We start from the raw sequence: 16,702 nt of genomic DNA on the forward strand, positions 1-16,702 counted from the left end.
AAAAATAAAATATAAAGGTAAATACAAAACAAAAAAACAAAAAACAAAGTCACTATGAAACCACTTATTGCTGATAGTCCCAAAATATGATGTTGTTCAGGACTGGCGTTGGGGTTTGTTGTTATTAGGAAAGTGGGAGGACCGTTCATACATCTCAGCTCCCATGCTGCACAGTTAAACCTAGGCCAAGCACCTCAGACAGCCCCTTCCTCACTGCACAGATGTAGGAGCATCACCACTCTACCCCCCCCAATCCTGGTGCTGGCCCTAGAGAGGCCCCTTTGAGTGCAAGGCCTTAGGTGACTGCCTAGATTGCCTAATAAAGAGCCGCCTCTGATATACAGTATGTTTAACTTCCTGCCCCTAGGACATCATATAACATCCTTGGATCTCAGTGGAGATATCTCTGTGCTTTCCCATGCGATTGGGGAGCCGAAGAAGCAATCTGGTTTACCATAGAGACTGCTGAGGACCAGATTGTCCCAGGCCATCTCTATGATACTGGGAGGCTGGAAATGGTGTCATGACGTCTCTTCCGGCTCTGGCAGATGTAAACACTGCCATTTTTTTCCTGGAAAGCAGAGATTGATAGGGTTTATTTTATCTCATGCATTCCAGCATATGGAAGAAATATGGGGTCTTATAGACCCCAGATCTCTCCATAAAGAGGACCTGTCATGCCTTATTCCTATTACAAGAGATGTTTACATTCCTTGTAATAGGAATAAAAGTGTTCAAAAGATAAAATAAAGGGAAAGTGTAAAAATAAAAAATAAAAAAATAATAAATTTAAAATATTTTAAAGCGCCCCTGTCCCCTTGTACATGCGCATAGAAGCAAACACATATGTAGGTCGTGCCAGCATATGTAACTGGCATTTGAACCACACATGTGAGGTATCACCGTGATTGTTATAGCAAGAGAAATAATTCTAGCACTGGACCTCCTCTGTAACACTAAACTTGTAACCTGTAAACATGTTTAAAGTGTCACCTATGGAGATTTTTAAGTACTGTAGTTTGGCGCCATTCAACGAGTGTGCGCAAATTTAAAGCATGACATGTTTGGTATCTATTTACTCGGCTTAACACCATCTTTTATATTTTAAAATGGGTTATATATTATGTTATATATTATGTTTTTTTGCATTAAAATTCTTTGAAGTTTATTTTTTCCCAAAAAATTGCATTTGAAAAATTGCTGCACAAATGCCATTTTGTAATAAAATCATTTAGCAGTTACACAGCTACTGTGACATGGGTATACATTAATCCTTGAATATTAATATGTTCTCTTTATTTTCACAGAGGAAGAATCAAACATTTAGATGTTGTAACTCTTCTAAGAAGAATTCAGCCACCTCTGGGATTTGGAAAATTCTGCCCCCACAGGGTGGCTTGTAAGGTAAGGATGAAAAAAATATATATAGATGCCTACATGTTTATTTTAAAATTTTCACTAGTGTGGCTGTGATTTGATCTGATTTCTGTACAATTATGTAGTGTGACTTGGTTGCGATCTCATGCATTTTTTATGTATTTTCGATATTACTGCATTTTGACCTATCCCTGCACACAGCCAACAGGGATGATTCATTGGTTGTTAAGGAGTTGGCACCCACCAGCATCCTAACAGCCAGTGACTCATTCCTGCTGTCAGCAGCAGGAATGGGTCATTGGTTGTTAAGGAGCCAGCAACCTTCAGGTCTGGTATGGATTTTAAGAGAGACCCTATGCCAAAAAAAAAAAATGCATAGGGTTCCCGCCAAAATCCATACCAGGCCCTTGGGTCTGGGAAGAATTTTAAGGGGGATCTCACACCTATTTTGAAGGGGTGCCCTTAAAAATCTATACAAGACCCTTGTCTGAGCATGTAGCTTGGCAGGCCAGGAAAGGGGGGGGTGGCAAGTGTGCAGCGCCCAGATCCTGGCCCCTCCATATGTGAATGAGCATTAGTGCCCCTACTAATTCCCCAAAAAGTCAAATGTAAATAAAAAGACACATTGACAAGTCCTAAAAAAAAGATATGTCCCCATTCATCATCAATCCATCATCAATCACATCATCGTCCAGCAATGTAGGTCCACTTCAATCACAATGAATGACAGCCACCAATCCACATGACTGTTCCATTACTAATGACACACTGCCTCCCCCCATCCCTTAAGCAAAAAAGAAGCTAGGGTCACCCGGTAACATCCCTATATAAGCGATGAGTCACAAGTTGTTAGGACGCTGGCGGGAGCGAGCTTCTAACAACCAACACAAATCGCATAAAAAAAGTGCACCAAAAAAGCACATGTACATGTGTTTTTGGTGCATCTCCATTAAAGTCTATAGGGCACAAAACAGTAGTACAGGAACCTCTTCCAAAATGTTGAGTTGCATTAATGTCAACATGCACCAATGTGAACAATGTATTTCCTTTGTCATGAGATTCTGTGCGACTGAAATTGCATCTGAAATCACACTAGTGTGAACAAGGCCTTGTAGTTAAAGGACACCACAAATTTTCAATCAATTAATCAATCATGAAAAAACCCAATACATTAGAATGAGAAAATGTCGCATCTCCTTATTATCAAAGTTTTACACTGACTGCTCTTGTTAAATGTTTCCTAATTTTTTGGCGTGTGTCTTGGAGGTTTTGCATATTTAAATCAGTGTACAAATCTCTGCACTCTCACATACACACACACGCACTTGAACTAATTGTTTGCTGAACAGGCCAATCATTTTTTTTTCAAATTCTTTATTTAGAAAAAAAGTATCCAACATACTGCATCTGAAACCTAACCTGCTACCTAGAGATAATGCTAAACATCTGATAAGCACAGGTTAGACTATACCGCTGAACTGCCCAATTGCTGCACCCTACGGCAATCATGGGTAGCATACCATTTTTTTCCCTTAACAAAACGGGAAAGGTAGCAGTAGCATAACATAAAGGGGGGAAGAAGAAAAAAAAAAGGAAAGGGGGGGAGGGGGTGAGGAGGCTGGGAGAAGTAAAAGGGTTAAAATCGTACAATGCTGGCATTTGTGGGATGACAGTAAGGTTGGTGAAAAATCAGTCCCCAGGACAAATCTCAAAAAGAGCCTTGCCCTTGTCAGAATAAACAAACATATTCCATTGGAGCCACATTTTAGAATACAGGATTTGCATTAAGCAGATGATGCAGGACTGATTTCTTGTAGGTCTTAACAGGAATATCAGAGAGATGTCAAAGAAAAAAGGCAGGGTGCTCCAGGACCGGATAGTCAGTAAACTTTTGTGTAAGCCTACAAACCTCTTTCCAATGCTCTAGTTTCAAACAGGGCTAAAAGATATAGAGCAATGTCCCCTGCTTGTTCCGGCATGTCCAGCAGTGGCCTGAGGCCTCAGGAAAGTAATTATGTAAAATCGGAGGTGTGCTGTACCATCTGGCTAAAATCTTAAAATTACTCTCATGGATTCGTGTGCATATAGATAATTTCAGAGCAAACTGAATAATGTTTCCACTTTGATCTGCTGTAAAATTCATACCAAGGTTGGCCTCCCATTTGTGGAGATAAGGAAATGTACAGTTCTCTGGTGGAAAGATCAAAAGGAAGTACTACTTGGAAAGCGTTTGTGGTAGAGCACCACTGTCTTGACAATATGCCTCGAACATAATCAGGAGACTCTAAGGAGATAAAAAAGTTGAGTAATTTTAAGGCCTTCTAAAAGTCCAGACCATAGCACCCTCCTGGGTGCATAAAAGATGGCAATGTAGGCCAAGCGGCCGCGGTAAGAAGATGGGAAGCTTGAAAACACTGGGCATCGAGGAGCGTGTGAAACTGTCCACCTTGTAATCCTGAGGGGAAACAGGGGGTTACCCAGAATTGGGTATAGTGAGAAGTTACTGGAGGACAGGGAGGTATTATGACATATGAGAGAAAAAACTCGGAGTGTAGGTATTTGGATGCATCTTAAGCAACAAAGGTAAGTCTGCATAGCACCAGGGGGCTCTACAGAAAGGAATGTTACTATACTGTTGTTTGATTCACAGCCAAAGCTTAAGATCCACGTTTTCACCAATCTATAATCTCCCCAAAGTGGTGGCCTTGAAGTATTTCTGGACATTGGGGCCGCAATGTCACCATATTGTTTAGACAAGGCTAGGAAACGTTGGCGGATTCCAGGCTTTTTATGGGGACAAGTGAACTTGGCAAACTGAGCATTGATTAGTTTAAAATAGGGGGAGGGAATATGAAAGGGTAGGGCTGGAAAATGTACAGAAACTTGGGCAGTATACTCATTTTGACGATATTACATCATTCAGGTCAGATTTTTTAAACCAGGGTGCCTTGACAAAATTAATAAAAATTGCCCAAAAATTGTATAAAGGCCAGAAGGTGGATCAAGCTTTTCTTTTAGTTACACAAAGCCACAGGATTGCATTGTGCACCATTACAATTTTCTAGATGCTGGTGACATAACAACCAATGTTGTCATGAGTTGATAAGAAGGACATTGGGCACCTGCAGTGCCCTTGCTTGCCCCATCCTTGCCCCTCTCTGTCAGCACTAGGGTCACATTAGCTAAGTGAGAGAAAGAAACTGAGGAAGAAGAGAAACATTAGAATACTAGTCAGTACCAGTGTGCAAAGGTTATTTGCTTTGGAGGAATAAATCACCTCTAACGTTGGGTGTCCTACATGAGCAGATGTTGCTGTGTTCTGTAAGAATATTAGTTTCGTTTTTTTATATTTTGTAAAGGTTGCAGAATTTTAAAGGGTGCCTTGACTTAAAAAAGGTTGAGAAACACTGGTCCAGGTCCATCATTTTAGCCAATCACATTTAATTCAAATTAAAAGAACTGTATGACAAGGTCCAATAAACAGTAAGCTACTATCCCCCAACTCACTAGCCACATGATAATTATTTGGAATAGAAATTGCTAAACTATTACTGTATATGCTGAGGAGGCGTGGGAATGCGCAGAATTTAAAATTCAATGTCACTTTTTCTCTCTTTGTAGAGATTGGTCAGCATGAACATGCCGTTGAATAGTGATGGCACAGTCACCTTCAATGCCACTTTATTTTCACTTGTCAGGACAGCACTGAAAATCAAAACTGAAGGTAAAAACATACATTTATATTAACTGCACTAAACATTTAAATGTATGCTCTATGGACAATGTAAAATACAGAAGCTACTGCTCGTTGGGATATTTCTATACAGTTTGCGTATGTGCAGCAGCATTAACCTATGACAGCTACTGCCTCTAAATGAAAGCCTGTGGAGAAGACTGAAAAAAGTGAAATTCTCATTATACAGTATATCCAAAGAATGGGAAAAATAATGAGCTCTTGGTGTTTTCAAAAGCTAGCTAAAGATTCAACAGCACAGTCACTAACATAACCCCTTTTGTAATACAGTAATTTCTTGGTTCACGAATTGAATTCGTTCCACAACTCTGGTCGTGAACCAAATTGGTCGCGAACCAAGGCAAATTTTCCCATAGGGTTCAATGTAAATCAGGTTAATTCGTACTGACCCCTATGAACGTGGTTGCAAACCAAATGTGGTCGCTAGCTAGGTGGTTATTGTTTGGAGGGAGAGTCCCCCTCCATAAGGACATTGGGGAGATCGCCTTCAGGGGTTTCCTCTCTTCTTTGTCTCTTAGCTGCAGGCTCAGTTTTGGTGAAAAATCTGTCCAATGTCACTTGTCTTTTCCGGCGCTGCACAACCCTCCGTAAATGAGAGACCACATTATCGTTCATCAGATTCAACACTCTGTTCATTACAGTTATTTTTGGGTGGTGCTTCTGGTCACCTTCATTACCACTATGCACTTTCTTTTTGACAACATGCTTGCTCTGCACATTCTTGTCACCTTCATTACTGCTCCATACTTTCTTCTTACCACCATGCTTGCTCTCAATTTTCTTTGGAGCCATACTGGATGTCTGCTACAGTATGTGCTAAAAAGCACACAAAAAAGCTTTACAGCAAGTGTGCACAGGGATGTACAGTACAGTACTGTATAGTATGTGCTAAAAAGCACACCAAAAAGCTTCTCAGTACTGTAAGTGTCTTCACAGTACACTTTCAGTGTCTGTCTGTGACCGCGATCTCACCTACAGGAAGTTAGGACCATGTGTCAGAGCAGGAAAAATGGCCGTGGCTCGTGTTCCTGAACCGAAGCGGAGTTCATGAACCGAAGCAAATTTTTGCGAACTCTACTGTTCGCGAACCAAGTTGTTTGTGAACAGAAGTGTTCGTGAACCAAGGTATCACTGTATATTCATTTTCTAATAGCATAGGGGACAGTGATAGAGGTATTCGGTCCAATTCCCTGCAACAGAAGATATCACTCTCTGCAACTCTCTGAGGTTTACTTGTAAGTAAGGTTTGCTTTTTGTTTTTATGAATATTGATTTATGCATATGTCAGTAAAAGCAGCTCCTCCCTAGGCATTATTATAAACTACTGATAAGGTCAATTCAGGCTGCTCATTTTACTCTCTAACCTTCCAAGGGCCTGCTAAATTATACTGTACAAACATTGTTAAACACTTCAGTAAAGCCTATTTTTATGTCTTTCGGGAATGGATGGGTGCTTTAAGAGGGGTACAAAAATGGGGGAATCCAACTATTCCATGCTTTATTCCCCAAGAAGATAACAGGAGTCAGGGAAAGGAGAGTGAAGGAGATTATAGGAACTAACATTAAGAGACTTTTACTATCTGATTGCATACTGGGTTTAAAAAACCCATATACAAAGTAATAGGAAGCAGGCAAAGAGATTTTATGACAGAAAATCTCATAGAGATCCAATTCTACCATAAACATCTAACTGCGAAAAAGGTGTTTGCCTTGGGTTGCATTTTTCAGAGAGGCGGTGCCACCCCTAGGTAGAAGGGATTAGTGGTGTCAGTACAGAGGGGCAAGGGTGGACAATTGTCCCCTGCCAGGGGAGGACTGTATCAGGCGGTCTCGGCTGGGCTCGAGCGGGAGGATAGTCTCATCTGGGCTGTCTTAGCTGGGCTAGGGCGGTGGGCTTTCTTAGCTGGTCTCATGCGGGTGGGCTGTCTCGGCTGGACTGGGGTTGGGCAGAGGGGTGGGCCAACAGTAAGGTAATGGTGCTGCTTGCTGCATCTTATGACTCACAGCGACAGCCAGGACTGGCTGGGGAAGCAGGAATGCTGCCCCCCGATGTAGGGTGTTTCTGTCCTTGGACTCCACTGTGATGTGTGACTTCCATCAAATCATCTACTATACAGAGAGAGGAGCAAATGGACGGTATTACAGGAGACTTTTCTATTCCCTATGATGACCATGAATGATCATTACTAGGGAGTCATGTCCGCAGTCTTTCACCATCTCCTGTATAATGTCTGCAGTCTCTGACCATCTTCTGTATCCTGTCCACAATCTCAGCGACCACATCCAGCGCATTACTCCTTCTCTATGGAAACTTCCCACCTACAGCAAAGATAACCTACCACTCTACACAATCTATGAATCATCACTACTACTCCAGACAACCCATCTACATCCAGCAATATGATTAACATATCATCCTTAAATGTCCATGGCCTTAACTCACCTTACAAAAGATCCCTACTACAAAAAGAAGCTCGCTCCTTACAAGCTGATGTCCTATTTCTTCAAGAATCCCACTTTGCCACCGCCAAAATTCCCAAATTCCATATACATCACTTTTCACCGATATATATGGCAACCAGCTCCAAGAAAAAGAATGGCGTTATCACAGCCATAAGAGACTCCCTCCAATTCCACTACATCTCAGAAGCTGCAGACCCTCAAAGCCGCTACATATCTTGATATGCAAAATCATAGGAATCCTATATACCCTGGTAAACATCTGTGGTCCAAACACCAACCAACTCCAATTCTACAACAAAATCAACTCAATTATCTCCGCTCAGAAACAAGGCAGACTAATCTTAGGAGGAGACTTCAACATCATCGGCAATCCACTCCTGGACTCTTCTTCTAGTAAACATTCCTCCAAGCACACCTTTAATCACTTTCTACACAAGAATGATCTTTACCTCCTCCAAGATCGGCGCCATAACCTGGTCAGACCATGCTCCAATCTCCATTACTCTAGACCACAATCAACATTCTACAATTCCTCGAATTTGGAGACTGAACTCGACCCTATTGAAGAATCAAGATTACAAGAAATATATATTGGACGCTCATAATATGTTCTTTGACATAAATGATTCACCTGAGATCTCGATACTTACACTATGGTCCACTTATAAGGCATACATGAGAGGTATTCTTATACAACTAAATTCCCGTATAACCAAACAAAGAAACCAACAAATTGATGATCTCCTCACCTCAATTAAAACAAAAGAAGAATTAAACAAAAAATCCCCAAATCCGGTAAATTCTGCCCACCTCACTACAGACAGAAACAAACTCACAACCCTCCTACTTTATAAATATGACCTCGACCTTCAAAAAACGAAAACTAAATTTTACTCCCTTAGCAACAAAGCCAACTCCGTTAACCAAAATGATTAAACAACGGCATCTAAAATCCAAAATATCTTCAGTTAATCACCCAACCTCGCATACCTTAACCACAAACCCACAAGAAATAGCCAATGCCTTTGCGACATACCACCTACAACTATATAAGCTTAAAAACGACTATGACACTATCCAATCAACACCAACGTCTATACAACAATTCCTCCACACAATTAAACTCCCCCAACTTTTTCCACCCCAACTTGACGCTATATCAACCACGATCTCTCCCACTGAAATAGAAATCACCATCAAAACATTCCCTCTTAACAAGTCTCCAGGTAACGACGGATATTTGAACAAATTTTACAAACAATTCGCCCCTAACCTATCACCATACTTGACCAAACTCTTTAATCATGCAGCCAACACTGGTACATTCCCCAAAGACATGCTACAATTGATAATAACGACAATACCAAAACCTGGCAAAGACCCACAATTTGTCCAAAATTATAGACCAATTTCCCTACTCAACACAGACATAAAACTCTATGCAAAAATTATAGCTCGCAGACTACTCCCCTATCTTCCTACCCTGATACACCCAGACCAAGTAGGATTCATACCAGGCCGCCAAGCACCTGATGCTACCAGAAGACTTATATCCCTTCTTCACCACTTAGAACACACCAAACAACCCTCATTACTCTTATCTTTAGATGCTGAAAAAGCATTCAACCGAATACACTGGCTATTTATGCGATTGACCCTACAGAAATTTGGTATTACAGGTTGGATGTTAACAGCCATCTTATCACTTTACTCCCTCCCCTCCCTTTGATATTACCAATGGTACTAGATAAGGCTGCCCACTATCTCCCGTCATATTTGCATTACTCATTGAACCCTTAGCCTCTAAACTTAGGGACGACCTGATGTTCACTGGCATCAAACAGATTAATACTGAACATAAAATTAGCCTATTTGCAGACGGCATCATATTGATGATTACTAACCCAACCAAATCCCTTCAAACAATACGCACACATCTTCAACAGTACACGATGGTCTCTTACTACAAACTGAACGAGCCCAGATCCTCAATCTTAAATCCCCACACACCATATCAAACCCAAATATTACTTGCTATACAATTCCTTTTCTCCTGGGAAAAAAATAACATTCCCTACTTAGGAATGCTTGAGGTGATTGTAGCCATATTAGTGCACTTGCGACAGAAACAACTGAGTACAGACGTGATACTTTTTTTATTCCCCCCCCTCCCCCCCCAGTCTTTGCTTTTGCTGTGTCTTATCTATAGTCTAATCCTAGTCTTTTAACCATTGCTGTGTACATCTGTTTGTGTGTGTTTCTTTCTGTGTTTTTTTTTGTTTTGTTTTTTTCCTCCCCCTTTCAACATCTCTTCTAACATTCTGCTAAAACTTTGTAGTAGTACTGCCTGGACCTTGAAGAAAGGGACATACCCCGAAAGCTTGTCCTCAAAATTGTATGTTAGTGCAAATAAAAAAGTTTCACGTCAGTACTCAATTGTTTCTGTCCTACTTAGGAATCAAACTCACCGCTACAACAGACCAACTCAAATCACAAAATACTACTGGAAACTATACCCCAAGAAATTGCCAACCTTCGTACCTCAGAACTTTCTAAATTAGGCCGAGTGGCGACATTAAAAATGTTCATCCTACCACAAATTTGATACATTTTCCGCACACTTCCCATACCAGTTCCTAATACTTCTTTCTCCAAACTGCAATCGATTCTCACCAGATTTTTATGGAACTCTAAAAAACCTAGATGTGCCACCAATCTCTTAATATGACCACCTTCCAAAGGAGGCGCAGGCCTCCCGCATCTAAAATCCTACTAATAATGATACTCTTCTGGACCAAATATATTTTTGGTGGAACCCAACCAGAGAAAAAATCTGGTCTACAATGGAAACCTTACCCTTCCCTCCACTTAAATCCCAAAATTTACTTCTAATTCCAACAATCTCACAAGCAAGTTACCAACTAAAACACCCATGCATCCAAGCCGATCTCTTGTCCATGGAATACATGGATTCCAAACAAATCCTTACCCCAATTGACATACTACACTCCATTACACCCTCTCTGGACCTATCTCAATGGGAAAAACGAAACATACATAAAATAACAGACCTCTATAAAGACCACACCCTACACTCATTTCAATCTCCAAACCAAATTCAATTTCCCTATTAATGAATACTTCACAGACTGGTACTCCTTCCCCACCCCATCATATTTACCCCCCCCCCTTCCCCTACCCTCATTACCCCCCCCCCCCTTGTTTAATACCCCCTTATCATTTCCTAAACCTCAACACGGTTCAGTTTAAATCCAAGTCTACCTCTGATGTTTATGCCTCAACCCTAACTCTAACCCCAGCCAAATGGTGGGGTGAATTCTTACCAAAGGTATACTGTATGAATACACTTTTTACTGAACCAAATACTGTCATACTGTTATGTTATTGAAACTCTTCAATAAAAATTATTGAAATTAGATAAATATTATTTACAGTGCATCCAGAAAGTATTCACAGTGCTTACCTTTTGCCACATTTTGTTATGTTACAGCCTTATTCCAGAATGGATTAAATTTTTTTTTTTCCTCAACATTCTACAAACAATACCCCATAATGACAATGTGAAAGATGTTTGTTATGAAATCTTTGCAATTTATTAAAAATTAAAAATGAGAAAAAACACATGTACATAAGTATTCACAGCCTTTGCTCAATATTTTGTTGAAGCACCTTTAGCACCAATTACAGCTTCAAATTTTTTTGAGTATGATGCTACAAGTTTGGCACACCTATTTTTGGGCAATTTCTCCCATTCTTCTTTGCAGTACCTCTCAAGCTCCATCAGGTTGCATGGGGAGCGTTGGTGCACAGCCATTTTCAGAGCTCTCCAGAGATGTTCAATTGGGTTCAAGTCTGGGCTCTGGCTGGGCCACTCCAGGACACTCACAGAGTTGGGCCATATATAAGAACAATTAATAATTACCGCGCTCTAATATCAATTAATTCTTTTATATATATATATATACAATTATTTTTTGTTTTGCACAATTTGCACATTGGACTTTATGAATTTATTTATATATTTTTAATGAGATATTTATATTGTAAAATTATCACAATTGGATTTATTCACACATTTTTTATTTATATTTACTTTTTGGTAAAACACTGTGGGAATATAATTTGATTAATTTTGGTAATGCAGTTTATAAGTTGATATTTTCACAGTATATATTAATAATCAGTTATATTTTTAAGCATATAGTATTGGCACGGTAGTATTAGAGCACGGTAATTATTAATTGTTCTTATATATAGTACACATCTTATGAGGGTGGGCAAGGATTCCAGTGACCTAATACACGGATTCTTTATTCCAGTGGCTCACAAGTCCATTCATATAAGAGTTGGCACATAGCCACTCCTTTGCTTTGTGAACTGTGTGCTTAGGGTCATTGTCCTGTTGAAAGATGAACCATTGCCCCAGTCTAAGGTCCAGAGCACTCTGGAACAGGTTTTCATCAAGGATATCTCTGTACATTGCTGCATTAATCTTTCCTTCGATCCTGACTAGTCTCCCAGTTCCTGCCATTGAAAAACATTCCCACAGCGTGATGCTGCCACCACCATTCTTCACTGTAGGGATGGTATTGGCCAAGTGATGAGCGGTGCCTTGTTTCCCCCAGACATGACGCTTGGCATTCAGGCCAAAGAGTTCAATCTTTGTTTCATCAGACCAGAGAGTTTCTTTCTCATGGTCTGAGAGTCCCTGAGATGCCTTTTGGCAATCTCCAGGCTTGCTGCCATTTGCCTTTTACTGAGGAGTGGCTTCCATCTGGCCACTCTACAATACAGGCCAGAGATGGTTGTTCTTCTGGAAAGTTCTCCTCTCTCCCACAGAGAAACACTGGAGCTCTTTCAGAGTGACCATTGGGTGCTTGGTTACCTCCCTGGCTAAGGCCCTTCTCCCTCCATTGCTCATTTTGTCCAGGCAACTCGCTCTAGGAAGATTCCTGGTGGTTCCAAACTTCTTCCATTTACGGATGATGGAGGCCACTGTGCTCATTGGGACCTTCAATGCTGCAGAAATTTTTCTGTACCCTTCTCCAGATCTGTGCCTTAATACAATCCTGTCTCGGAGGTCTATGGACAATTCCTTGGACTTCATGGCTTGGTTTGTGCTCTGACATGCACTCTTAACTGTGGGACCTTATATAGACAGGTTTATGCCTTTCCTAATCATGTCCAATCAACTGAATTTCCCACGTGTGGACTCCAATCAAGTTGTGGAAACATCTCAAGGATGATCAGTGGGAATAGGATGCACCAGAGCTCAATTTTGAGTGTCATGGCAAAGGCTGTAAATACTTATGTACATGTGTATTTTTTTTTTTTTTTTTTTTTAATAAATTGCAAATATTTCAAAACAAACTTCTTTCACATTGTCATTATGGGATATTGTTTGTAGATTGTTGAGAAAAAAAATAAATTTAATCTATTTTAGAATAAGGCTGTAACATAACAAAATGTGGCAAACGTTAAGCGCTTAATACTTTCTGGATGCACTGTATATATATTAATTTACTTTTCACGCAGTATTAATGCTTGAAACCTCTCTTGTGAATCAGCTGTTAATATTAAACACTGTAGCAGCTGATACTGTAGTTTTTTAAATGACATCTAACATTTGTTGTATGTGGTACAGCTGGGCCCTCTAAAATAGCTGATAACGCCACATGAAATGAAGCCTAAAGTGTGGGATTTATTACTGCTGTTTGATATATTACATCCATGGTTCTCTTTTGAGCACTACTAAACTTGACATAGTGGGGAAAATAATTATTTGATGCCCTGCTGATTTTGTAAGTTTGCCCACTTACAAAGAAATTAAGGGTTTATAATTTTTATTGTAGATGTATTTTAAATGATAGAGACAGAATATCAACCAAAAATCCAGAAAAAAACACAATACAAATGTTATAAATTGCAGTTCAGTGAGTAAAATAAGTATTTGATTCCCAAGCAAAACATGACTTAGTACTTGGTGGAGAAACCCTTGTTTCTTGTAGTTGTTTACCAGGTTTGCACATATCTCAGGAGGAATTTTGGTCCACTCTTCTTTACAGTTCGTCTCTAAATACTTAAGGTTTCTTGGCTGTCGCTTGGCAACTTGAAGTTTCAGCTCCCTTCATAAATTTTCTGTAGGATTAAGGTCTGGAGACTGTCTAGGCCACTCCATGACCTTAATGTGCCTCTTCTTGAGCCACTCCTTTGTTGCCTTGGCAGTATGTTTTGGGTCATTGTCATGCTGGAAGACCCATCCACGACCCATCTTCAGTGTTCTGGCTGAGGGAAGAAGGTTCTAATTCAAGATTTTACAATACATGGCCCCATCCATTGGCCCTTCAATGCAGCAAAGTTGGCTTGTGCCTGTAGCAGAGAAACAGCCCCAAAGCATAATGTTTCCACCTCCTTGCTTGACTGTAGGGATGGTGTTCTAGGGTCATAGTCAGCATTTTTCTTCCTCCAAACACAGTTAGTCGAGTTAATGCCAAAGAGTTCAATTTTGGTCTCATCAGACCTCAGCGCTTTCTCCGAATCCTGCTCTGAATCATTTAGATGTTCATCGGCAAACTTCAGATGGGCTTGTACACATGAGGAGGGGGACCTTGTGGGCGCTGCAGGATTTCAATGCATGGTGGTGGTATTGTGTTACCAATGGTTTGTTTGGTGACTGTCGTCCAAACTGCCTTGAGATCATTCACAAGCTCCTCCCATGTAGTTCTCATGATCATCCTTACCCCATGAAATGTAATCTTGCATGGAGCTCCAGACCGAGGGAGATTGATGGTTATTTTGTATTTCTTCCATTTGTGAATTGCTCCAACAGTTGTCTCCTTCTCACCATGCTTCTTGCTGATGGTCTTGTAGCCCATTTCAGCCTTGTGCAGGTCTACAGTCTTGTCCCTGACTTCCTTTGACAGCTCTTTGGTTTTGCCCATGGTGGTGCCCAAGAAAGAGATCCTGTGGACAGGTGTCTTTTATACACATAACAAGTTGTCGTTAGGAGCACCTTGACAGGACTAATTTCTGTATCACATGAACACATAGCCAGTCTGTGGGAGCCAGAAATATTTTTGATTGGTAGGGGATCAAATACTTATTTTAGTCACTGAACTGCAGCTCAATTTATAACATTTGTATCATGTGTTTTTTCTGGATTTTTGGTTGATATTCTGTCTCTATCATTTAAAATACACCTATAATAAAAATTATAGACCCTTCATTTCTTTGTAAGTGGGCAAACTTACAAAATCTTCAGGGGATCAAATAATTATTTTCCCTACTGTATATCCAATTATGACTTATTTTGCAATATTATTACTTTTATTGGCATAATAAAAGCTGCCCTGGAAATGCTAATGCTAATGCTAAAGACAGAGATTGTTTTCGTAAAGCTGGTCATTTCCCAAAACCATTGAGGGAAAACTTTAAAACCAGAGACTGGTCTTGATAATGAAGAGAAACTGGCAACTATGCAAATTATGCCCTTTAAAAAACCCAGTTCTGCCACGGCCATTTGAAAAAAAACAAACAAGTCTCGCTCTAATTGGTGCATTCTCCATAGCATAAAACAGTGAGATAATCCAAAAGTAGAAAGCACAAAACCTAACTTTGGCTCTATAGAGAGAGACCTCACTCACAAGTAACTAGACCTCGAAATACAAAGGCAGACTTCTTATCACTACAGCTGCCAGAGCATAACAGCCAGATGGTTTATTCAGCCCCTCTTAATTCACCCAATACTAAAATATCAATTCTTTATGAACTTCCTTTTTAATTTGCTTGCTTGTAATAGATCACACGACACTAAGAGATATGCTAGTTTCTAAATGCTCCACAGTGTTTAATAGCCTTATATTGTATATGTTTAGGTAACTTTGAACAGAGTAATGAAGAGCTTCGAATGATTATAAAGAAGATTTGGAAAAGGACCAGCATGAAGCTACTGGACCAGGTTATTCCACCAATTGGAGGTAAGTGTGCTGATAAAATGAGCTAGTTCAATTAGTTCCCGAGAGCATGTAATTTATTTTTTCCCATTTTTAAAATCTGTACCTTGCTATCAGATATTATCCATTGCTCTTTTCTATAGATGATGAGGTGACCGTTGGTAAGTTTTATGCCATCTTCCTGATACAAGAACATTTCCGAAAGTTCAAGAAGCGCCAGGAAGAGTATTATGGATATAGGCCTAAAAAAAGTGCAAATAATGTGGAGATTCAGGTACTTACTTGCTCTATATTATGTAATGTTGGGGGTTGAATGGTTGTTGATAAATTGCTTTGTAATTTTACTTCTATTAATTAACTGTCTCTGCCTCTTTATGTAATCTGCTGCAGGCTGGTTTACGTACAATAGAAGAAGAGGAAGGGGAGGGTGAACTACACCGTGCCATTTCTGGAGATCTGACCCCAGAGGAGGAACTGGAAAGGGCTATGGTAGAGGCAGCCATTGAAGAAGGCATTTATCGGGTAAGCACTGGTGTCACAAGTTAGCCTGCAGTCCCTGCTTGTGTATTCTTACCTCTTTGCTGCAGTGCTTTTCCTTCCCTGATTCCTTTTACATGTGTGGCTTTGCTGTGCTCACTTATGGTCAGCAAAATAATACAAATAAACTTAAATTAACTGCTAATCCCCTGGAACTACAAAGCCCATTCCCTCTCAAAAAAAAGTGCAATACAGTCTCTGGTGATCTTCGTGCTTCAGTGATCCATGCTCCTTTCCTACACATTGTTGTGATCCAATGAATGCTTCCACTTGTGCTCCCTCTTATCAACAGCACTCACCACAATATATTGACCAAGAAGCAGGTCAAGAAGCGTTCAGATTAATCCTCAATCCCTAGTATGTGATATTCTGCTGGTGAAATATTCTTCCAATCATTGGATCTTCCGCTCCTTCTCCACATGGACCATTTCATGCAACATCAAGAGAGGGAAGCTTCCATAGTGTTATAACGTATATTAAAAGTAGTAAACAACAAAGTATTGTACTTCCATCCTTAACTTGCCTATTGGTTTTAAATCTTGTAAGTGAAACTAGAACATTACTTCCACCGCCAATATACGGAAAACCAGAAGTGATG

The 16,702-nt window shown here is 40.1% G+C and overlaps 1 protein-coding gene across 2 annotated transcripts in view; it reads left to right on the forward strand.

Moving 5' to 3' along the window:
* Positions 1-16,702, forward strand: part of CACNA1S (calcium voltage-gated channel subunit alpha1 S) — a 342,071-nt gene that overhangs the window by 291,246 nt on the left and 34,123 nt on the right. For both annotated transcript variants that reach the window (XM_089654106.1, XM_089654105.1), the window contains 5 exons: positions 1,308-1,404; positions 4,999-5,101; positions 15,490-15,591; positions 15,711-15,841; positions 15,958-16,089. In XM_089654106.1, coding sequence (XP_089510232.1) covers positions 1,308-1,404; positions 4,999-5,101; positions 15,490-15,591; positions 15,711-15,841; positions 15,958-16,089 — 565 coding nt within the window. The remainder of the gene's footprint in view (positions 1-1,307; positions 1,405-4,998; positions 5,102-15,489; positions 15,592-15,710; positions 15,842-15,957; positions 16,090-16,702) is intronic.

This window comes from Staurois parvus, unplaced genomic scaffold (genome assembly GCF_062004578.1).
Source record: "Staurois parvus isolate SC_StPar_1 unplaced genomic scaffold, SC_StPar_1.0 ptg000744l, whole genome shotgun sequence".
NCBI classification, from domain to species: domain Eukaryota; kingdom Metazoa; phylum Chordata; class Amphibia; order Anura; family Ranidae; genus Staurois; species Staurois parvus.